This window comes from Egretta garzetta, unplaced genomic scaffold (genome assembly GCF_000687185.1).
Source record: "Egretta garzetta isolate BGI_Z169 unplaced genomic scaffold, ASM68718v1 scaffold220, whole genome shotgun sequence".
NCBI classification, from domain to species: domain Eukaryota; kingdom Metazoa; phylum Chordata; class Aves; order Pelecaniformes; family Ardeidae; genus Egretta; species Egretta garzetta.
Genome location: NW_009258414.1, coordinates 1230446 through 1253966, shown reverse-complemented (window position 1 = coordinate 1253966; position 23521 = coordinate 1230446). Strand labels below are relative to the sequence as shown.

At 51.1% G+C, this 23521-nt stretch overlaps 1 protein-coding gene across 2 annotated transcripts in view; it reads left to right on the top strand.

The window, feature by feature from the left end:
• The window catches only part of ARHGEF6 (Rac/Cdc42 guanine nucleotide exchange factor 6), a 43188-nt gene extending 24101 nt beyond the window's left edge, over positions 1 to 19087 (top strand). For both annotated transcript variants that reach the window (XM_009643286.2, XM_035898726.1), the window contains 15 exons: positions 1007 to 1102; positions 1975 to 2097; positions 3382 to 3520; positions 5425 to 5484; positions 7623 to 7769; positions 8946 to 9032; positions 10043 to 10121; positions 10912 to 11045; positions 11326 to 11451; positions 14389 to 14409; positions 15225 to 15318; positions 16301 to 16390; positions 17160 to 17259; positions 18114 to 18168; positions 18820 to 19087. In XM_009643286.2, the coding sequence (XP_009641581.1) occupies positions 1007 to 1102; positions 1975 to 2097; positions 3382 to 3520; positions 5425 to 5484; positions 7623 to 7769; positions 8946 to 9032; positions 10043 to 10121; positions 10912 to 11045; positions 11326 to 11451; positions 14389 to 14409; positions 15225 to 15318; positions 16301 to 16390; positions 17160 to 17259; positions 18114 to 18168; positions 18820 to 18960 (1492 nt within the window). In that variant the 3' untranslated portion in view covers positions 18961 to 19087. The remainder of the gene's footprint in view (positions 1 to 1006; positions 1103 to 1974; positions 2098 to 3381; positions 3521 to 5424; positions 5485 to 7622; positions 7770 to 8945; positions 9033 to 10042; positions 10122 to 10911; positions 11046 to 11325; positions 11452 to 14388; positions 14410 to 15224; positions 15319 to 16300; positions 16391 to 17159; positions 17260 to 18113; positions 18169 to 18819) is intronic.
• Positions 19088 to 23521: the final 4434 nt, after the last annotated feature.

Here is a 23521-nt window from a genome sequence, read left to right as displayed (position 1 = left end):
GGGGAGACTGGGGGACTTCGTCAGCGCTTCCCTGTGGAAATCAGCCGATGTGTTTTCCATCTGTGCTGGCGAGTGCGATGCCAGAGGCAGCACCCGCCGTCCTGTCCCCTCCCGGGCAGGGACGGGCAGCGCGCTGGTGCCTCTCGGCAGAGTCCTATCCATGGTGTCACCCTGCATACCTTCACCTCCTGCTTATTGCTTCAGCTTTACGGTCGTCTCTTCCGAACGGTGTCAGCTTGGTGGCCCCGTCCGGGCGGCTGTGTTTGGGGCCAGGGTCCCTCCGGCTGAACATGCTGCGGGAGGACCGGGCCCCCCCAGGGCATCACGGGCGGAGGGCAGGCATTTAGACATTGCCCAGTCTGGAGAGATGGGAGAGTGGTGTCTTAAGGCCTTTGTATTTAAATCTCGCCTTCCTTCCCCCTTTTTTCACGTCGGATGTATTCAGCTGTGAAAATTTCTCATGCTCTCGCCCTTGGCATTAAGCAAATGCCTTAAATGAGGGTGGTACGAGGGTGACTCTGAGGATTGCTCTGAGGATGACAGAAGCAGGTACATTAGTTTTGGCTAGAAAAAAATCCAACCTCACTCCAGGAACAAAGCAAGCCCTACCTGAGGGGCTGCTCTGTAGGACCCTCCTCCCATAGGGAAACCTGCAGCATGAGTCCCTGAAGACAAAGCTGTCTCTGTGTCTGTGCACACACCTCCCTCCCCACCCCTGGCTGAAATCCCATCTGTCTGTGTCTATTAGACAGCTAAACATCTGAGAAGATTAGCGTGATTAAGTGATTAAAATCCAATTAAGATAATCCTTGACAGCAGACATCTTCTCCAGGAGGCTGTGGTATGCAGCTCACAGATCATGGATTTTGTGTTTTCCCGTGTCTGATGGTGTACCTGGGGAAGGAGAAATGCTTGGGTCTTTTTGGAAGGACAGCTTACAGATGCCATGGGGGTGCTCCTGAGGGCAACATCTCTTTGAGGCTAATCAGCGATTTGACTCTTCTAGGCTCAGCGCCGTGGACATCGCGTCATTGCTGGGAAACGTGGAAGAAATCTCTGCATTTCAGCAAACACTGAACCAAGCCTTGGAGGAAGTTGCAAAGTAAGCCCATGCCATAGCGCTGAAGGTGTTAAGCTATTAAACTGCAGATAAAAATAATAGAAAGACATGTTCATTAATGTTTCTCCTGGCTGCTGTCTTAGACTTGTTAAATATAGAAGAAAATACCAGGACTGAAGAAAGGCAGCAGGTAGTGCTTTCGCGGGAGGGAAGATAGAAGGCACCCTGACATTTCTACTGTTAAGGCATCTGCTGAAACATGAGAGTGTCGCTAGACCTGACGTGAAAGTGTCACTAGACCAAAGATGCAGACACATGCAGGGTGGGAGATCTGGCAGGCATGAAGGTGGGGATTGTCAAGGAGCAAACAGCAAGTTATTAGAGGTAATAATTTCCCACAGGGAGGGTGCCACACATGTTCAGCCTTAGCCTAGCCTCTCCTTTGGAAGGGCTGAAAAGAGATGGGGAAAAGACTACATTGGAAATGTATCCAGGCTGCGGCTTCCCTCTCTCTCTCCCGTCTCCTCTCTCGTATTCGTGAGCAGCCCAGACAGCAGGACCACCATTGCACCCAGTGCTTTCCAGCGCATCCTCATCAGCTGCCGTGGGCTGCGGCATCTCAGCTGCAGCTCTGCTGGTGGGACAGGACAGGCGGGGTCATACCCCGTCCCAGGCTGACACCGGGTTGTGATACTCACTGCCTGCGCCACAGAAAGCCGGTCCCGTATGAGGACCATCTTCTTCTTCCTTCCCAAGTGGCAGGCATGGGTATTTTGCTTGGGGCTGCAGTTACGGGGTGCCCTGGGAATGTCCCCATGCAGCTGGTGGCTCCTGGGCAGACACCGGAGGGTGCTGTAGCTGCAGGGTGCAGATCAAGAGGCCTAACGTTGTGGCTGGTGTGTTGGTGTCCGTAGGCTCCCCGAGAACCAGCAGCGCGTGGGAGGCTGTTTCATGAACCTGATGCCCCAGTTCAGGTCCCTGTACCTGACGTACTGTGCTAACCACCCGTCTGCAGTCAACGTCCTCACGCAGCACAGGTGAGTGATGGAGGAGATGCAGACTGAAATCCCTCCTTTAAAAAGTTACTTTTATTATTCATACTCGGCCTGGCATGGCTTTAGACCTGTATTTTGACAATAGAGCAAGGGGGATAACATGGGATCCTGCTGCTGGGAAAATTGCTGGGGCTTTGGGCTCTTCCACGTAGCCTCTCAGCTCCAGCACGGACACAGCTTGTGCTGCTCACCTTCAGAGCTGGTCTCATGGGTCCTGTCTGCACATAGAGGACTCTTACCTTGGATAAAACAGAAGCAACCTCAGCCCTTGCAGCAGCATCTCCTGTGATTGTAACTTGCTAAAGGACCCAGATGCTGTTTCAGACCCGCTGCTGAAGTGCTCACGCTCCGGCAGATGGGACCATGTTCTCCTGTGGCACTACGGTGTGGGGCACATCACTGCAAAAGGAGGGTGGTCATCAAGTCACCCAGAACTACCCCGTTTAATAATAGAGCTGCTGTTCAACCACATGGTTGATTTGCAAGGTCATTGGTAGATTGCAGTAATAACATCTTCCTTCAATGTGTCCTGCCTGAGTAGACACTTGAGTTTGTATAATGTCATGCTAAAGAGCACGCCAAGCCAAAAGGCTGCAACGGTGTCATCCCTAATGCGGCTTAGCTGTCCTCCCTGCAGTGATGGGAAAGCCAGGACCCCGGCCAGACTGTTTAAGTCTTCCCATTCTGTAAGGGGAACTCACAATATATTTACTTACCTGCTGAAATCCAGCTTTAATTCAGCTTAACAAAAAGCCTGGCTCCTGTAAATGACTTATTCATGTGGTTCCTCAGTCTGACCCCTTTTCTTAAATCAATCAAAGAATCAGCTTTGGCAAATGTGCTGACACACGCAAGCCGTGTTTTCCAGAGCTATGTACGAGCTCACAGCAGCGTCCTGGCTCCCAGCAGGGCCCTGGCGTGTTGCTGCAGCATCCTCCAGCACCTCTGCAGCCCCCGCTGTCCACCAGGCATGCTGGCCCCATGCCACCTCGCTGTGCTGGGGGACCAGCTGCTAGCACCACTGTTCCCCGGGGGGCTGTGCCCACCAACACCCGCCACCACGCAGCATCCTCCCCTGCACCCCCGGGGAGCCGGGACCTTGCTTGGCTGGAGGCTGGCAGCTCCCTGCCTGCCCTGCCAGGATGCTGGCAGGGGGTGCTTGGAGGGGAGGCTGGGCTGCCTTTAAAAAGGCACCGTTTGGAGCAGAGCCCTGGCCATCAGGAGAGCATGGCAAGCCCCCCTTCTTGTTGTCATCTCTATTTATAGTGATGAGCTGGAGAAGTTCATGGAGAGCCAGGGTGCGGCCAACCCAGGCATCCTCATCTTAACCACGAGCCTCAGCAAACCCTTCCTGAGGCTGGATAAATATGTGACACTGCTGCAGGAGCTGGAGCGGCACATGGAGGTAGGTGGGGTGTGGGGCTGCTGGGCAGGCTGTGCCCCTTGATGCTGCAAGAGCTGCCCCCACCCCGAGCTGCAGGAGGTACCTCTGCCCACCGGTATTTGAGCACCACATTGCTAATTGGTATTTGAGCACCACTTACCACCCCTCCAAGGAGGTGTTCCACCTCCGTGGGACGTTACCTACCTTTCAGATTAAAAGTGGGAAAGCGGGGGAGCCTGGGGGATGTTGTGGGAAGGCATTCCCTGCTCTTCACCCCAGCCCCTCCTCAAAGACGGGCCATTTCCAGAACAAGTAAAAGCTGACTTCAGGGTCAGGCTACAGCTGGTATTTGCACAGCGGGTAATAAATCAGTGTTTTTATTATCATTTTATGAGATTCCTATCCCCGGCTGCTCGCTCCTGCGGCTTGCAGGCACATCCCCACCCCTCGCCGGAGGCTTCTGCTCCTGGGTGGAGGCAGAGCTGCACAGGCAGGCATCGATCTGGCAGCCGGCACCGACACGGGGGCGGAGGAGCCAGTGCCTGGGAGCAGCGAGGGGGGACAGGGCCTTCCTCGGCAGGTGGCAGATCTGCCCGAGGACATTTCTCCCCCCTCCCGGGGACTGTAAAGATCTCTTCTGGTTGGAGCTCTGCTACTCTGGTGCACTCCAGCTGCGGGGATGCAAACCTCAGGGGTGGTGCAGGGAGGTGAAGAAAACAGAAGTAACAGTCTATTTTTAGCTGGGTTTGCTTTTTCCCTCTTCCAGTATTACTTACCAGTTAATTACTCAGCACGCTTAGCCGTGATCATTCGAATCCACGTCCCAGCCAGAGGCTTAAAACCTCCGTGCTTGAGCCGAGGGTTTTTCTGCATAGGAGAGGGCATAGGAGCCTGCAGTGCAGGCAGAGGACAGCCCTGAGCTGTCCCACTCTCACCTGGCTTGGCTGAGCTGCAGGGACTGAGCTGAGCTTGGCGGCAGTCACCGTGCCCTCACAGAGCCAGCCTGCTCTTTGCAGGATGCTCTCTGGGGTCAGCAGTGGATTTGGGGACGCACACATCAGCTGTTTCTCTCGGTTTCTAAGCTGAGCGTGGGAGTTTTTGTTGCATGAATCAGTAGGGTTGAGGCTTAAGCTGCGGTGCTGGGGGAAGAGTACGGATGTATGCAGTATAGATGTATGCAGTGTGGATGTACACCATAGCATTCCCTGCACTGCTGGGCAGCTGGAGAGGGGGCAGGCATGTTCAGGGCAGCGCTTGTCCTGGGTTCAGAGGTGAGCGATCCCAGGCAGCTGCCAACAGCCACAGGGACAGCTCCATCACAGCCTCGACACCTTGGGGTTTGCTTGGCATGACGTCTGGATGGTGAGGAGCTTATGATGCAGGGCCCTAGATGCCCAGGAGGAGGTGCTGGGAGAGTACCAGAAGGCAGCAGCAGTCAGAGGTGAGGGACAGCATCCCCTTTTCCCCTCCTCCCTGCTCAGACGTGCCCTCCCTGAAACCTGGAGGTGAAGCTTCCATTGATGCTCATGGAAACTGCATCCCGATGGGGCAACGGCTGGAATACTTTGCATACCAATGGAAGCTTCCTTCCCCAAGGGGAAACCAGAGACCCACCCTGCACCTCTGCCTGTTCTGATTGATTTTCTTTGCAAGCCAAGTTTGTGCAAAGTAAAATCGTATCTGCTCTTGCTCTGGCCATTTTACACTCATTAAATCTGTATCAAAGAATTGCATAGCTGCTTTAAACCATGTCACACTGAACAGGGTGGTGAGGAAGACAACCTGGGGGATTCTGCCCCCCTCCTGCAGCCCATGCTGCCTGAGCCCCACGGCCCCCAGCACCCTGTGAGCTCTGCAGCCCTGGGTGCGCCGGGGCAGTGGGTGCTGCTACTGGGGGCTGAGGGGTTTTTCTCTCCCTTCACTAGGAGGCGCATGCAGATCACGAAGAGGTTTTGAAAGCCATCGCATCCTTCAAGTCCCTTGTGGTAGGTGGCAATTCTTAAAATAGAGCACTCCATTTCAGAGCTGCATTTCACAAAAGAATGACTCAAGCCTGACATTTGTCTCCTCATTAGAAAAAAAGGTCTTTTGGAATGGAAAAGATGGGTTATAAAGAATCTTAATTTCGAGTTTCAAGCCTAGAGCTGCCCCTCTGGCTGCATGTTTCAGCAGTTACACGCTGGCTCCATGGTCCCAGCAGCAGAAACGGAGGATCTCTGACTTTCTCCTCCGCTGCAGAAAGCCACGTGTGGGTAGTGGTAGTGGCGGGCTCCCTTTCATCTCCTTTTGCCTCCATACCCTAAATAATTTGCCACCTGAAACGAGGCCACCCCTTGCTCATTCAGGTGAGCTGTGGAAGGTTAACATGGGTGTCTGGCTCAACCCCTCTGAGCCTGTTGGGTGACTCTTGGTTTTGTTGAGTTTTGCCCCCCCCCAGGCATCAGCAGGCTTTGACCACAGCACAGGTAATTTGTGGCACCGGGTGCCGTGGCCATCGGCAGGGAACAGAGCAAGTGGCAGCGAAGGGATGAGTCGGAGATAACAAAGCTATTTCTGTGAGCCGTGTTACCTACACCCCTCAAAGTCCTACTGCAGTGAGATGAAAAAGAGGGGGAAAAGCCATCCACCAGCACAAAGGTTTTACCCAGCAAAGCTTTTTTCGGTTATTAAAAAAGCTATAGTCTCTCTCGCTTTGTAGCCACTGAATACCTTTCACTATAACCACTCCAGATGTGGTCCAACTTCCTTCCTTAGCACAGCAGATGCAAGTTTTCGGTGCTTAGCAGTGCAGATAAAAGATGGGGAGGAGAAAGTTCATAGAAAACAGGAAAGGGCTATCATGTTACATTTACTTAGAAACTCTGCTCCCTTTCCATTTATTCTAGTAGATAATAGGGGAATAATTCAGTTAAATTACAAGGTGCCATTAATCTTTAGGAATGCTCGTAAGTGATGGACCGTTTTACTTGAAACGTGTACTTGGGCACTGAGCAATTTAATGTAATCGCATTACGACTACGAAGGTTCAGTGCGGATTTGGGGTTGGAGGGGCAGAGGTGCCCCTTGCGATGGACGCGTGGTCCTATGGTGGGACCAGAGATGCTCCTGAGCAATGACAGGGCAGGGATCGCAGAACCACATTGCATCTGCGCAGGTTGTGATGGATTTTATGTGGATTTTATGTGGATTTGCATCCTGGAAACATTGGATTTGGACACCAAGGGAGCCACCAAACCGCATGACGGTTGTAAATCCACAGGAAGCCCCCACAGTCAGGTTCAAAATAGCGTGTTTTCAGACTAGACCCAATGCAGCCTCTCTCTTTGAAGATCTGGATAGTCTGTATGAAACTGAACTGGGAAGGAGGAAAATCTCTGTCAGAAACAGGGGTTTGGAAAAAAACAAGCAGCTGGTGAAAACTGAGCCCGGGTTTGGCTTTGCAGCAATTTTCCCTGTTGGCAGAGGGGTCAGTTAAAGCAAAATCTTGCTTGGATTTGCAGGGCTGTCGTTGCTCAGTCAGTGTTGTCCTCTGCTCGCTGGAAGCTGCTCCGCGGAGCTCGACCAGTCCCTGGCTGCTGAGCATCGGTGCGGTCTTTTCGGTTACGGCACCTTCAAAAGCTTCTTTTTGTGCTACTCTACTGCACCGCTGAAATACTGTGCCAAGTCCTGCTTTTGGGTTTGCAAATTTTGGTTAGAAAATATCCACCCACCTGATTCGTGGGGGCTTTGCATTGCTACAAGCGTAACTCTGCTGTTTGGGCAAAATGGGCAAAATCTCTGTAAGCAGCAGCAAAATTGGAGACATTTAACTCTGTCTTGGTTTGGAAAATGTGACCCTGTACTCTCAGAGGTAGGACTGGTTTGGAAAGAAAAGTTTGCTCAGTGCAGTTCACAATTTCTTTGACATTTTAACATATTCATTACTTCATAAATTGCTAGGGTGTGATTTTTTGTAACCAGCTTTGTGTAATAGAGCCAAAGCAGGCTTTCCCGATCCCTTGATGAGCCCAGCCCTGAGCCCACATGGCTGTGTGGGAGCGTTGCTGGTGAAACCATCTTCATTAGGATGGTCTGGGTTTGCGCTTGCCCTTCGGCTAACGAAGCGCCCTGCTGTGATTCCCAGTCGCAATGCCAAGAGCTGAGGAAGAGGAAACAACTGGAACTGCAGATCCTTTCTGAATCCATCCAGCGCTGGGAAGGAGAGGACATAAAAACGATGGGGAACATCATCTACATGTCCCAGGTTATGGTACAGTGCGGGGGAAGTGAGGTGAGTGGGGTGGTCCTTCTCCTGGCTAAAGGCGTTGTGTCCAAATACCCTCATGGGATCAGTGATGCAAGGCGCTGGGCAGCTTCTCTCACCCCAGGCCAGCAAAGTGCTGACAAATAATGCTGATAAATAATTTTACCTGGACAAGAGCTGCTCAAAGTGCACATCTTTGGAGTCAGGCACCGCGTGGCGCTCCAGGGGCTTAGCTTCAGGCTTTTGGTGACACACTTTTCAAGCAAAAGAAGCATCTCGGTGTCGTAGAGCACATGAATTTCCTTCCTTTTCCCCTGTGACTTACTCTGAGAAATGAGAGTGACTTGAAAATGCACATTAGCATAACCATTTTGCCACGTCCTGTGCACAGCGCGGTGGCTGCTGTGACGTCCCTCTCCAGAGCTGACTGCACTTTGGAAATAACTGGAGGGATTCCGGTCCTGCTGGTCCTAAAGCATTGCACCAGGGCTTGCCACAAGACCTGCACCAGCGCTGTTAAAGCCATGCATACTGCATGTCTGGTGGGGGAAAGGGCCCGTTATCGCTGAATTGCTCACTTGCTGTAGCAACTTTTCCCTGGGAAGGGAAGACCTGTAAAACAAAGCCCTGTAGAGTCTGAGTCCAGAGTCGTGTTTGGGACGTGAGATGCTGGGGGATGTAAAGTCTTGGTCTTCTGCGGCACTCTGAAATCATAGAATCACAGAATCGTCTAGGTTGGAAAAGCCCTTTAAGATCATCAAGTCCAACTGTTAGCCTAACCCTGCCATCCCACCACTAAACCATGTCCCTAAGCACCTCATCTATCCTTCTTTTAAGTAACTCTGGGGATGGGGACTCGACCACCTCCCTGGGCAGCCCATTCCAGAGCCTGACAACCCTATTGGTGAAGAAATTTTTCCTAATGTCCAACCTAAACCTGCCCTGGCGCAACTTCAGACCATTACGCAACTTCAGACCATTATGATTGGAAGAGGATTAGCAGGATGCAGACAAAAATGTAGGCAGGAAAAACTAGTACAGAAATGAGATGCTGTAAAGAAAAAAAAAAAAAAAAGCCAAAATAATTGATTTGGGGGTGATCTCTCGCAGGCTGTGATTCCAGCTGCGGCAGGTCCAGATTGCTGGAGGCAGGTGCTTGTGATGCATTGCAGACTGGACTAACCTAAATTCTTAACCCCGCAGGAGAAAGAAGAGCGATATTTCTTGTTGTTTTCAAACGTTTTGCTGATGCTGTCTGCAAGCCCACGGATGAGTGGGTTCATCTATCAGGTAGACAAGCTTAATTTGAAGTTGCAGGGCGTTAGGTGTGAAAAAGGAAATCAGATAGCTTTTATCAACTTCAAATCCTCTGCTTCCCTAAACCTCTCTGCTGTAATGCAAATGCCCCAGGCTGGGAACCAAGGGCTTGGTTTTACCGTGCCTGCCAGGACACTTGGTGCCTTCGTCCTGCCAACTGGTTAAACAGCTTTCAGTAAGTGTGAACGCTGTGAAATGAGAAAAAATCCCCAAACCAAACCCACCCTCGCAGCATGTTGTCCTACATGCTGTTCTCTAGAATTTTGCGTGCGTGTGTAAGGTGTCCTGACCCAGCTGTAGGGTTTTGCCCCACACCACCAGCCAGCCAGCTCTCAGGGTTGGGCTATCTCTGGGCAATACTTCACTACTATACAGCCCACTGTAAAGAGCCCCAAAATTTCCACTCCATGAGACACCCCAAAACACTGCATTTCTTGTGTTTTACCATTGGAATGGCTGCAGTCAGGCTGGTGGGAGCTCCAGTCGAAAGCACCAGTACCCTCTGGGAAAGCGGTGCTCTCCTGTCGATGTCTCATGCGTCCTGCACAAGGGTGATGATGGGGGAGATGGAAAAGGTTTGGGAAGGATTTGGCTGGGTTTTTAGATTTTACCCACCAGCGGGAGAAAGGTGAGCAGGCAGTTTGGCACGCAAAACAGAGGGACAGGTCAGGCTTTCCGAAAAAACAGGGGAAGTTCATCCTCCTGACGTGGTTGTAAAAAGGGGGTGCACCTCTTGAAGGGAAAAGGGCGGCCGATGAGCTGGGGATGACTCAGTTGTAATGGGAGGCTCTTCTTGGGGGTTTGACCCAGTTGTGCAGGGAAATCTAGATCCATACATTAAAGGAGACTCTTCCTGCAGTCTGAAGCCTTCACAAATTAGTTTTTAATGGCATTTCCCAAAGAGAACGGAATCAGCAGAAACCAGCAGAACAGCACCTGCTGGGAAGCAGATGCAGGCACTGACTCCTCCTCAATTCTCCTAGGGAAAGCTGCCTTTGACGGGAATGACGCTGACAAAGCTGGAAGATGCCGAAGGGAACGACCACGTGTTTGAAATCGCAGGTCAGTGTGGCCCCTGCCTGGGGACATCCTCCCAGTCCAAACAGCAGCTGCCACTGGAGGCACTGGTCCTCCTCCTCCCCCCACCCACCGCTCCACGCTCTTCTTTTTGCTCTTTTACCATGCGTTGTCTGAGCTCCTGAGCATCTCCCTCCTGACTGAGGGAGCCTCCTCCCAGTACCCTCGAGCACTCTGCCGCTGGGCTGCTTTCAGAGACCATAATGTTCCTTACGGGACAAATCTGCCAGGGCTGGTGGTGGCCCCAGCAGCCCTGCTCTGTGCTGTGTGTGCCCAGTCTGCACCCAGGGTCCATCCCATCCAGCTGTGAGCACCTCGTTTATTGACAGATTAATGTCTCTGGTCATCAGGTGGCTTTCCTAATGTTCTTCCCAGTTTCCCCCTTCAGTTTATCTTATTACGTGTAGCTATACACGGCTGTCATGCTCAGTGACTTGGCTGCAGTGCAGCTATTTGTGCTGGTGGTATTTGGTGTCAGGGTCCTGTTCATCATTGAAATGGTGCGTTTAATTGCTTTTAACCTTAAATAATTCCTGCCAGTTCCCTTTGCTGTTCTGTGCTGCTCCCACGCTGGCTGGCACTGGGTGCCCGGAGCGCGATGGGCAGTCACGTCTTTGCACTGGCCTTCTGCAGCCACTGAACTTTGCAAGCTGAGGAGCTGTTTGCTGCTGTGCAAATGGAGCAGAGCTCCCCCTCAGTTGAGTTGAGCTCCCCCTGTGTTTCCTCCTGGGTCTCTACCACTTGCTAAAGAAGGTTACTCAACCCTCTGCCACAGGGAACATGACGGAGCGGATCACTGTGTCCTGCAGCACCAGCCAGGACCTGCACGAATGGCTTGACCACTTGCAAAGGTTGACCAAAGGGACGTGCAATACCGTATCCAAAACGCAGTCCTGGAGCGCTCACTCGGTAAGGGTCTCGCCTCCCCAGCCCCCCTGCTGCCCGGGGTTCCTCAGCGCTGCCTGATCTCCCTGTTTCGGCAACGCACCTTGGTACCGAGGTAATGTGTACGGCAGTAAGACACGTCCTGTGGTTTTGCTGGTAACTGTGTCGTGCTTGTAGCATTTTGCACGGATCCCCCCTTATTTTTGTTGCAACCTGGATGTCTCAAGGAGTGAACTCTTGTCCATCCTCCTCTGCATTGCTTGGTGGCTAACGGTCTTCATTTGCTTCTTATCTATTTTCTCAGACATTTAGTTCAGCTGGACAGATCCGTGGGCCTCTGGAACCCCCAAAAATCCTCAAGCCCTGGAGCTTGAGCTGCCTCCGTCCTGCTCCTCCACTCAGGCCGTCGGCAGCGCTGAGTTACAAAGAGGTAATGGTCCCGCGTGCCTCCAGAGGACGGTGGTCTCATGGCAATCCCTCGTGCTGGCGCCCAGGTTCTTACCCCTTAGTGAGGGCACAGAGGCTTAGGCTAATGGGGATGGTGAGAGAAACATCTCTGCCCCAGTCCTGCGATGGAAGCCTGTCGCTGCAGCTGGCTTTCTGCTACAAGTGAAGCACAAGCACGTGTGTTTGCAGGCTCAGTCCCATTCCCAATGTCTGCTGTCAGCTGCTGCACCCAGCACCCTTGGCTGCTGGATGTGACTGGTCCCACAGCAGGGTGTCCCGCAGCCTTGCACATCCCATTAGTGCCATGCTAGAGCTGCCTCCCCTCCTCCTCCTCCTCCTGCCTTGGTCCAAGCCGTGGGTGGGAGCTGGGCTCCCTACTGGGACGTGCTGCGTCGGGAGGAGCCGCAGCAGCGGCTCGGCGCTGCCCAGGTGGGCAGGCGCTGCAGGGTTGAGCAGCAATGCTGCGCCAGGAGGAAGAGGGGGAAAAGCCTGTTGATATTTCTCATGTCTTCCACCCTGTGTTTTGGTGGCTGGAGCGGGGCTCCCTGCAGCGGCCGCAGGGCTCGACCCTCCTTCGCCGCCCACCCGAGTGTTTTACACGCCCGTACCCTGCTGGGAGGCAGCAGCCCGAGGGATCGCTTCCCCCGCAGAAGCCCCAAGCCTGGGAGGTAGGAGGCGGCGTGGGGAAACCCAAAATACAACCCAGCTCCGATTCTCACCCCCCGCTGTAACTGCAGTGCTCTCCTTCCCTACCTCACGTTAAACTTTTGGGATTACTCACCATTAACTCGGGTAACGTTCCCCTTACTGAATGAGCACTCCGGTTCTGAGTCAGCCGCCTTTCTTGGTACAGCAGCCCTGGGAGCGGCACTGCCCGGGCTCCCGGTGGGGACAGGGACGAGGAGGGGGCTCGCACCCCCCCCAGCTCCTCACCCTTCAGGGATGGAGAGCCCGGCAGCCGGGGGGGCTGTGGGTCTGCTGCTCCAGGTAGAGATTTTAGGTAGCCTCACGGCATTTTTTTTACACTTACTTCATAAAATTTGTAAACCGACGCACTTCAGTTTGGGAATTAAATCGTTCAAAAACCAACGAAGCAGACTGGAAACCACCCTTAATCTTTGCACGGTCCAAATCCCTAGCGTAGCTTAAACCATTTCTTGCTTGTGTGGTGAATTAAAATATAGGAAGAGGCTTGAGTTAGAGGAGAAATTTTTCTGCGTCAAAGTGCAAAGCTGATGTTTGTTTACAAGGTAGGCCGAACCCACAGATTGAGTGATACCATTAATATCACGGTCCTTCGCAGTTTCTCAGTTGTCCCCTGCCGTGCACAGCATGAGTTAAACTCTGTGTCAAAACCAGGCGAGAGGTTTTTGCCACGGAGGCCAAGCAGGCGGGGATGCTGCTGCAGCTGGATGCTGCTGCAGACAGGATGGTAGTGCAAGGTGTCGAAGGACCAAAAAAGTGATTTGCACGGGAAGGTCTGTGCTGGCCATGTTGGTGGAAACCCAAAAGCCAACAGCCCCAGCCAAGCTGGAGCAGAGCCGGGCAGGCACAGTCTGGTACCCGGTCGGTCCAGCCCGAGCCTTGGTGGGGCAGCTCCCCTCTCAGGGGAGGGACTCATGGACACGAGCCTGAGATGACAAATGTGAAATAAGTTAAGTTGTTGGCCTAAACAGATCTGCATCTGCCTCGTCCCTCCCTCGGGGGTGCTCAGTCACTAAGCAGAACTCCTATTTCACTGGTTTGCGTTTGTTTTTTTTATTATATTAAAGTAGGGCACAAAATAAACTATGCTAACAGCTCGGTGCGAGTCACCTTCCTATAATGAAGATACAATGAAGGAATACAAATTTCAAAGGTGATTTGCAGGGAAGGCAGTGGGGGAGTTTGATTAAAAGATTAGAGAATTTCAGACATCCAGTGTTACTTAATTGGCTTCTGGTCGTGTCGGCCGGGATGGAGTTTTGTGCATTTCCTTGTACCTAGCTGTGCTCAGGAAACCCCAGAACCTGCTTGTGCACCGCACAGCACTCTTGTTATTTCCATTGAAATTGGGTCATTTTTCCTGTTCTGTTTCCAGTAATCATTTGAAATGACAGAGCAGGTGCTGTGGGTAAAGCGGTGTGTCCGGATTCAGGTTAGCAAAGTGAAAAAGATTTACAGATGATTTCTTCTGCTTCTTTTTTTTTTTTTTTTTTAAGTGGTCTGCTTTGCATTAGGTGAAGGGTTTATAACATCGGGATTCACGACTTTGCTGGCCAGACCTGCAGGAGAGCCGTGCGGCTCCCTGTGCCGAGCATCCCAGGGATGGGACCCTCCGCGGGGTGTGCAGGGAGCTCCCCGTCCCGCCAGCGGAGCAGGGAGATGCTGCTGCGCTGATGCCAGACGCTGTCAGGTCTCCAGTGAGGATGGCAAATCCCCTCCGAGGAGGTCCTCTTTGAGAAGAGGGAGATTGTCACCAGGGTGGGCAGAGCATCCCATCATCCCGGCTGGCTTGGGTTGAAGACTGTAGGCCTGGTGTTGAGCAGGGGGCCAGCCCCAGGCTGCTCCCTGGGCACACGGGGCGGCTGCAGCATTAGCTAGCACCAACACATCCTGCATTTTTAAGCACTGTTTTAGACAACCAACATCTATGGAAACCTACTACTAACCGAGGAGGCATGTTCTCTATTCTGATGTGTTCAGAGTCTATTAATGCCCACTTACCATGCGTTTCACATGTAATTTTTTCAGTTTTGCATGACACCGTGCTCCTTTGCATGTTGACAGTGCTCTAAAACCAGTACGGAGGGTGTGCCACATTAATCGCAAGACTAACATTTAAATGTGTTTTAGTATTGTGGATTTAATGGACTTGGTCAATAAAATCATCAATCTCTCACACTCATCTTCTCTTTCTTTGCATATTCATTCATTGTAGAGGATGTCTTATATCTTAAAGGTAAGGGTAGATACATCTCTTTGGCTTATCGTGGCAAAGAATGCTTGTTTCTGTTCACGCTTCTCGTGCTTGCATGACCCTAATTTTGCCTGGCTGCCTCGGTAAGTTATTGTGAGAGTCAGTGGCAACTGGCAAATACATTTTGAGATAACTCTGAAGAAGGATTTAGTATTGTGGTACTAAAACTTCCTGGCATGCCTCTTCTCCTGCTTAAAATCCCTACTGCATGTAACCTACTAATACACTAATTCTCCCCCAATCAGCAAGACTCGTAACTCTGTGAAGGAGATAAACGCTCGTGGTTCTTACTTGTGGAGTCCAAGCAAACACTAACTTTGTGCGTATTTGTTTGTTCTCTGTGTATGTGTGTGTGGGGATTTATACTCTTAAACAAATCATTTGGAAACAATGTCATTTGCCAACTGTTTTCTATTAGAAATCAAATTGAGTCATGGAAATAAACAACATTATGGGCTTTTCTAACAAAGAGCAGAGAGCTGGTAAGCAGGCTAAAAGTGCTGTGAACGTGTTTGAAGGCTCTGGCTGAAGGATCTTAGCCGACGGTTGAATTCGCTGAAGGAGCTTGTCCCGTCGCAGACCTGCAGGTGCCATTCCCACTGCTGTCCCAAGGAGCTGTGGGCTGCAGCTAGCGCATGGGAAAGGCAAAAAGCATCATTTTCCCCACCGTTGTCGTTGTCTGCTCCGTAGCTCTCTGACGAGTTGTGTGTAACGTGGAGAGCTGCGTTCAGCTGCGCTGCTCCACGCTTTGAGCTGCCTTTGGATCTGGTTAAACACAAGAGTCTGTTTCTCTATAGGATTCCAGCAAAAGTCCAAAAACAATGAAGAAGTTTCTTCCAAAAAGGAAAACGGAGAGAAAACCATCTGATGAAGAGTTTGTTATTCGGAAAAGTAAGTGTTGTATTTTTCTCTTCATTTTGGAGGTGTCTGTGTATGCAGCAATCTCCATGGGACTTTGAGAACAGCCTTTCTTACGGGGCAGGATGCGGCAGGATGCTCATGTTGTGAGCAGGCCTACGTGCTGCTGAGCATGGGAGGCCTCTGGAAGCCCACTGGTCCCCAGCTTCTGACAGATCCCCTCCCGGTTACAACTACCAGGCATGCTACCACCCTCCTCGCGATTGCTAACACGAGTTCATGTGGTTGTGGCTGGTCTTGTTCTGGCTACAAAGCCAAGGAACCACTTCGTAGTAGTTAAAAGCTGCAGTAAAACTGCACATCAGCGGTCATCAAAATATATCTGAGAGCTGGGGCAAACCCTCACCTGGCCACCCCAGCAGGTCCTGAAACAGTTTCCATGGGGGACCTGGAAACAAAAAAAGACCCCATCCCTGCAGGGGTGTTCACCTGCAGAGAGCGATGTCCCGACAGCTCCCTGAAGTCCACCTGGGACTCTCCTCGGGGGTTCTGCATGAAAGGCCATGGTCACCGGAGGTGAGCTGCTGTGGTGTACAGCCTGAAGGTCTGTTGTCTCCCTCAAGAAGACAGCGCTGAGCTAGGGCTGGAAATGAAGATTTCACGTTTCCAAGTCGTGCTCTGGTGTGGCTATACCAGACCCCTCCGAGCAGGGCTGCGCTGCCTCCCCCTGCTCCCTGCACCCAAATTCAGGCATCACCCCTCAAGTTTTGCCAAGATGAGCAACTGGAAGTGCATTTTCCTACCATTTAATCATGGTGCTCAATGCCACGGGATGTTGCAAAGGCCAGAAAATAGAAAGGACCTCAAAAAGGAATTGGGCAAAGCCCCAGAGATGGTGTCAGTCAAGGGAGCAATGCACGCTCTTCTCTTAAGGGACTCGGGAGCAAAGGCTGGGAGAGACGAAGCCAGAGCACTTTGCTTTTTGTGATAGCTGTTGTCCTACAATATTTTACAGGTACGGCTGCGCTGGAAGAAGATGCTCAGATCCTGAAGGTGATCGAGGCGTACTGTACCGGGGCAGGCTTCCAGCAAGCTCTCAGCTCAGGTGGGCCCACAACCAGACGTTTTAGTTCTTACTCTGCCTGCAACATTGATAACCCCTCTGGGAAAAAACAGATGGTTGCATCATACAGCAATGAGACTCATGCTAGGAAACTGTGTGGTGTTCAATCTTCAAGATAAGGGAGCTTCATCTACCTAGTGGTTTAGTTGCCATTGTTTTTCTTCTAAACACAGAGAATGAGGCAGGTAGGAGGGCAGATGAGACACAGCTATTTCACCAGCACTTGTTAGGAATTAAGCAAACCCAGTCAGTGCCTGTGGCTGTCAGCACTGAAAACCTGATGGTAATCTCAGGTTGCATATAGCTTTAGAAAGGAAGCATGAATATTATCTCTCAATCAGCTGCGTGTTTAAGAACAAGCTGCTTCATAAGAACCTATCTAACATCTTCAACTCTGGAAATGTAGCTATTTATCATTGCTGGTGAGATTTCAAATTAAATCACTGAACTATCAAATAATGGTACATTTGAAAAAGGGAGGCCATGTGTCTTCTGAGAGCTCTTGCCCCTAATCAAATTATTTCATTTAAAAGTCATGATGTAGCTTTAGATGCCACGAGCACTCGTGAAAACTTTCCACTTGCTGCTTTAGCTCCAGGGTAGCAGCACGTACAAGCCCGTATTTCACCGTGGCAGGTAGCCGGCGGCTGCTCAAGCCCCCACGTCTTGCAGAGGGCTGCCGTCTCCAGAGCGGCGTGGGCATCGGAGAAAGTCTCCCTTTTGCTTCCTGATGAGTAATTCTTGTACACAGGCTCCCGTAAAGACTCCATCCCCCAAGTCCTTCTTCCCGAGGAAGAGAAAATCATCATAGAGGAAACGCGAAGCAACGGCCAGACCGTCACAGAGGAAAAGTAAGCGCGGCTGCTCTCCACTTGCAGATTCCCATGTCGCTTTTGGGAAGGGCATCAAAAACGAATGCGCTGCCCTTCTGCATCTCTGCAGAGGAGCAGGGCTGGGGTCACCGGCTGCTGCCGTAGCCCTGGTGAGAACCACTGGGCTATTTCAGTTGCATTTTGTCCCTTTTTAAGAACAGAGCCGCCTTCCCAGCTGCTCTGAAGCCTTCTGGGAGTCTGTGTGCTGGGTCCCCAGAGACAGTTTTTCAAGTCCCAGAGCTTATCCGGGTGGAGCTAATGGGGTCAGGGAAGACAGAACCAAACAAGTGGCTTTTTTTTGTTTGTTTGTTTTTAACTACTGACAAACTGGGCTGCTGCTACCCCTCGGGAGCCTGCCTGACAGCCGGGGGATGCTGTTTGTGAGCGCCCCCAGCCTGTTTTATACCTTCAGCATCTAGGTGACTGCGTTGATCCGCTCCTTTTCTAACCCAGACAGTGCATTCCTTTCATGTTTGGTTTTTTGCAGCATAACCTCAAGGAACCAAGGCCGTTTTACAAAAGATGCTCAGGCATTTCCAGTTTTAAAATCATTGTTACTTATTGCAGTAGCATAAACAAGGAAGCCAAAGCCACAGACCTTTGTTGATAACTTAAAGAACAAGGTATTTTTCTTGAGTTTGAGAAAAGAGCCCCAAGTTTTGGACCGGTGGCCTATAAATGCTCCTGGCCTGTGTTTGCAGAGTCCCCTCAAAGCAAAAGCTGGAAGCATCTTCTTCCCCATCAGCGCCTCGCTCACAAAAGCTCCCATGCTGTTGCTGTTTTGCTGCACTCCAGCTCATTTTATTTCTTTTTTTTTGCATTTCTTTTTGCAGGAGCCTTGTTGACACGGTTTATGCACTGAAAGATGAAGTCAAAGAACTGAAGCAGGTAATTTGAGTGCTTGTGTTTGTGCTGGCTGTGCCAGGTTGTTGTCTTCGACTGATCAGCACCCAGGAAAGTCTTGCTGATGCTGGTGCGATCCTGCAGCTCCCTGAATCAGCATTAGTTTTCTTCTGGTTTAGCTCCCTGGATCAGCTCACCATGCAGTCCCTTGAGCACCAGAGCCAGCAGGAGGGAAGGAGTAATTGGTCTTTGTCATAACATGAGACTTTCCCCTACTCTCAAAGCTATTTCGACTTGACTGTTGCTTTTATTGGGTCTGGTGGATTCCCGTTCTTGTAGACTCAGGGGAAATACGTCCTCCTCCCGCCGGCCCCAAGCCGGAGGTGGGAGAGACCACCCCAGAAGAACAGGATCCTCCAACCCAGGCTAAAATTAGGTTTCCAGGAGGATGCTTCTGCCTGCTCAAAGCCACTGGGAGTTCTGTGCAGGTCTGTAAGGTAGTAAGGGTCTGCTTGAGCTGATCAGCCCACAAGTAACCCATGGTGTTCATCCTCAGGAGCCGGCAGTAGCCTGTCAAATGTCCATGGGATGTCATCACCTCTGAGCCACCAGGGAGCCAGGCGCGTGCAAGTACCTCATTGCATCGAGTGCGTGGGCATTAACTGCATCTTTATTCCATTATTTTTCCCCTCGCAGGAGAACAAAAGGATGAAACAGTGTTTGGAGGAAGAGCTTAAATCCAGGAAGGACTTGGAGAAGCTGGTTAGAAGGCTGCTGAAGCAGACCGATGAGTGTGGCAGGGAGGACATGGGGCGCAAGTCATCCCTGATCGCCTGAATTCGGGGAGAAGCTGCTGGCAGTGGTGTGTGACCTCAGGTGTTTTTTGGGAAGCAGAACTGGATCCTTTGCCTCTTCTTGCTCCTTATTTTGGTGGTTTGGGGAATTTTGTTACCAAAAAAAAAAAGTCATAGCGGAAAAAAAAAAAAGTTTTTTCTTCATCCAATAAGGAAATAAACCAGAAACAATCGATCACAACTAAACCAGTAAGCAAGCGGTCCATGATTCACAATTCATCTGCAGCAACTAATACCTCATCGTACCTGCTACTGGGAGCAAATATAAACTCTGCTAATGATTGCTGCTCGCAAAGGGTTTGGCAGCAGTTTCCTAGAGGAAGCTTAAGCACTTTTTAATGCTTTCATTCTTTTCAAAAGCACCGGTACCTATTTACTGAATGAAAACATTATTGAGGTGGCATTGAGCAGAAACCAAAAAGCACCATGCTCCTCTTTTCAGATAATCACAACTGGGGAAGCTTTTCCCATCCACCTTCTTTTTCCCCATTAGTTGACTGTAGCGAACTAGAGCCCAGCAATACTGTGGTTCCCGTGTGGCCTTGATACTGATTAAAATGTGCAATTAACATGAAGACATTTGAACTCCTTGGGGAAGTCAGATCTGGAGCACCTGTCGGAGCGCATGGGAAGGTGTGTTGCACAGTACTGCCTCCTAACAGCTCAAGATTAGCACAACAGGTAACTGCTGTTCTGCCCCCCCATCCCTTTCCTTACGCATGACCTGTAACTCCTGCCCCCTGCTTTGTTTTCACATTGAGTGTCCAGGTATCGTATGAGTTTATAGTTTTGCTGTGCTTCCCCACGCAGGACGTGCTTTTCTCTTTTATGAAGTGTAAACACTGCTTGACAACAAAAACAACCCCCAAATGTGCTGGTTCCCTGCTCTCTTCTGCCCACGACAGGCTCTCCATGTCCCCTTCCTGAAGGCTGGGAACATAGTCAACGACCACTTCTCCCCCTGTCGCCCCAAAGGGGCCTTCTGCTAGGAAAAAAGGAATTTTCTCTTGGGATAGGAAAGCAATTTATGCTTTGACAAGAGCTGGAACACTCCCAGGGCAAGGATGTGCAACACCCTTTCAGATCCCTGCACAGCTCCTCGAGCACAGCACACAGGCGACATGCATATGTATTGGCTATCCTAATCTTACTTGGTGTTACACCCTAGTTTAGGACTGATATTTTCCTTCCTTCCTTAGCAGCATTATAAAAGTAACGTTCTGTTAATGATAAGTCTTACGGATATCACAGGGCAGCGTGGTCCCGGGGTGTGCAGACACACCACAGCTCATTACAGTCATACCGTTATGTTGGTCATGAAGGACATAATAGAGGCAATAATTACAACTCCCTCCTTGCAATTAAAATTTAGCCTGAACATAGCAAATGGTGTTTGGGGGAGGGCTAGACTCTAAAACAGCACAAGGAGCGTAAAAAGAGACCCTCTTTACATCTAAGCTGTTTCCAGGACAAAACTTTTTTGCTCTGGCTATATTTGCCATCTCTGGAGCGTCCCGGATGGATGGCAGCCCCCCGCATCCCCACCCAGGCATGTAGTTGGGTGGTTTGGTCAGCAGTCAAGCCCTACTGTGCTGGTTAATGGTTTTCCAGGATAACAGCATTTGCTGCAGACTGAGCAGCTCATGCCACTCTTCTGGGATGCTGACCCCGGACACCCCAGCGTTGTCTGGTCCAGCTGCTGGCCCAAAGGCTGGCTGGGGACCGGGCTCCTGACGTGCAGCCAGTGCAAGGAAGCAAACCAAGGGTCATTTACGCTCCTAGGAGGGGGTAGAAATGTTTCCCTGCTGCCCCCTGGTTTAGTTGAAACCTGTGCTGTGTACATATGCATGTAAGGTGTAATGATGTGATGAAGGGCACACTGGGACATTTTGGATCAAGCGTTTGTCAAGAGCTAGAAGCCAAAAAAGACAAGAAAATAAAATAAAAAGGAAAAGAAGCCATGCCAGATGGACAGCAATGTTTCCATATTTACTTTGTTTACAGTGCTTTGTAAATAGGTTCCAGTGAGTCTGTCTTTAGATGGATGTTGTGTCAGCTGCCTTCCAGTTTATCTTTGTCATGTAGGTTTATTCACTGTAACTACTTATGCAAGTTCAACTTTTCTAACATGTTTTTATTTTGAACAATTTTTTAATTGACATTTTCAACAAATAAAGAAGGATAAAAATTGCTTCTTAGCTCTCGGTGCTGCTTCCTTTGTTTCTGCCATGAAAACAAAGCCGGTGCTCGCTCCGGGCATCCCCGACTTGCTCAGTATGCCCGTGGCTGCACCATCCACCCTCCGATCTACTGGATGCTGGCAGGGATACTGGTACAAATGGTGATGCTGGCACTTGGGCTGTTGCTCCCACCATCACCCGGACCTGCAGCAGGGAGGGGTGCCTGGTCCCAGGGGAAGGAGATGCATTTCCATCCCTCGAGCCCTGCGTGCCCTCTGCTAACAAGGATGCTTTATGGAGAGCCAGCTGCTCTCCGCTGCACCAGCAGGTTGCTGTAGATAAGTGACTTCCTGTCTGTTTGAGATTATTATTTTTTATTTTTTTTTTTTAGTTAGTGCATGTTTTTTTCTGGAGATTAGGCGTGGTGACAGGATTTCCTTTGGTCTACCGCTTGGACAAGACCTCTCCTGCATGCTGGTATTTTTAACTCTTCGGTAGAGGCACACCACACTCTCAGCCCACAGCCAAAGCGGGAGGATCGAGGGCAGGAGGGCCGGACCCTGCTCTCCCTCCCCAAATACATCGGTTGGGGCAGGAAAAAGAGCAAGCAAAAAAGAAACACCAGCCTCAGGAACAAGTGGTGTTTTGGGGAATTATTGCAGAGCTGCATCCGGACCCGAGCGCCCCAGAGCCTGCACTGGGAGGAAGAGCAAGGAGGAAGCATTCCACGGGCTCATTTTGGCAGGAGCATCTCCCCTCCCAGGTCCCCATGAGGCCAGATCCAGGCCTTAACCAGAGACCCTCCATCCTGCTCTCCCACTCAATCTGGGGCCTCTTTGGCCCCTTTTCTTACACCAGCTCCCAAACAGCCCCTTTGCACATCCCGACTCCAACACAGGCAGCACCAGCATCCTCCAAGCAACAGAGTTTGGCTCCAAATGACCGTCAATGTGAAAAAAACAGAAAAACAACCCCCAAACAGCTTAACTTGCACAGCCCAAAACACTGCTGCAGCTGGGGATGCCCTGGAGGTGCCCGTTTGCAGGGGACTGCTCCTGCTGAGCATCCCAGTGCAGCACCGCTCCACAGCACAAGTGCCCCCGAGCCCAAATCGAAAGGGGGAGAAATCTCCCTTGCCCCCTAGGCAGGGGTGCATGCAACAGGTTTGGTCTCCTAGAAGAGATGGAGGCAGCTCCTAGAAAGAGATGGAGACCCTGCTGATGGGGACCCTGCCCCAACCAGCGGAAAGGGCTGGGGGGAGCTGGCAGGGAGCAAGGCTGGCACCCAGGCACACAGTGCCTAACTGGGGAGGGGGATAAAAAGAAAGACAGACCCCAAAGTAGTGCACAGAGATGCTACGACAGGCTTGTCACCCAAGCAGCCACCGTGCACAGCCATGCAGCATGTGGCCGGCTGTCCTCCAGCTCATGCTCAGCGGCACAAGCTGGTGAGACCCTGCTTGGAAACCAACCAAGTTTTTTGAGGAAAACAACAATACAAAATCTCATTTCTTATATAAAACAAAAAAAATGCTTTTTTCCCAGTGAGTTCAGTGTGTTTTAATCCATGTCAAGATGACCATGCTTGCCCCTGCTGCTACTCATCCGTGACCCCCCCCATGCCAGTCCTGCCGATGCGCCCCACGTACTCATCATGCTCACATCCCCTTCTCCCTTCTTTACTCAGAAAGAAGAAAAAAAAAAAAAAAATCAGTTCATACACCATAAAATCCACAGCCCGAGGAGTGACAAGAGAGGCCCCACGTCAAGGGAAAAATCAATGTATTGATGACCTTCAAACTTTCCACGGGGAGAAGAAACCTGCGCCCGCTGTGGCACCGGGCAGGGCCAGGGAGGAGAACAAAGACGCTCAGGAGAAGGCCACAGCTGGATGGTAGCAGTCGCATCTCCTCCCCTCCCACGCACTACCTCACGTCTGAATCCCACGGGCTATTTTTGGCAAGCGAAGAAAGAGAGGCAAGAAACAAAAGCCCCGGGAAAGGCAGCAGCGCGGGCAGGGCGGCGGCAGTTGGCATCTGCAGAATTTATTGAGCTGCTTTATGCCTTTTGTTTTGTTTTGTTTTCTTCTCTCCTCTTTAATTATTTCCCCCAACCATGCATGAAAATCTGTTTCTCCATGCAATTTGCAGCTCCCAGATCCCCTCTCTGATCTGGGCTGGGGATTGCAGCCTGACCCAACCCTCTGGTGGGTGCTCCAGGCCACCAAACCTGAGGGGGCTGCAGGGGATTTCAGGGCCATGCAGTGATCCCGCTTTGCCCTCATCCGTGATTAACAGCATTTCTGCTCCCCAAGGTTTTGGGCACCAGAGAACAGCCATGCATGCGCTTGCCTGGGGTCTCCCCC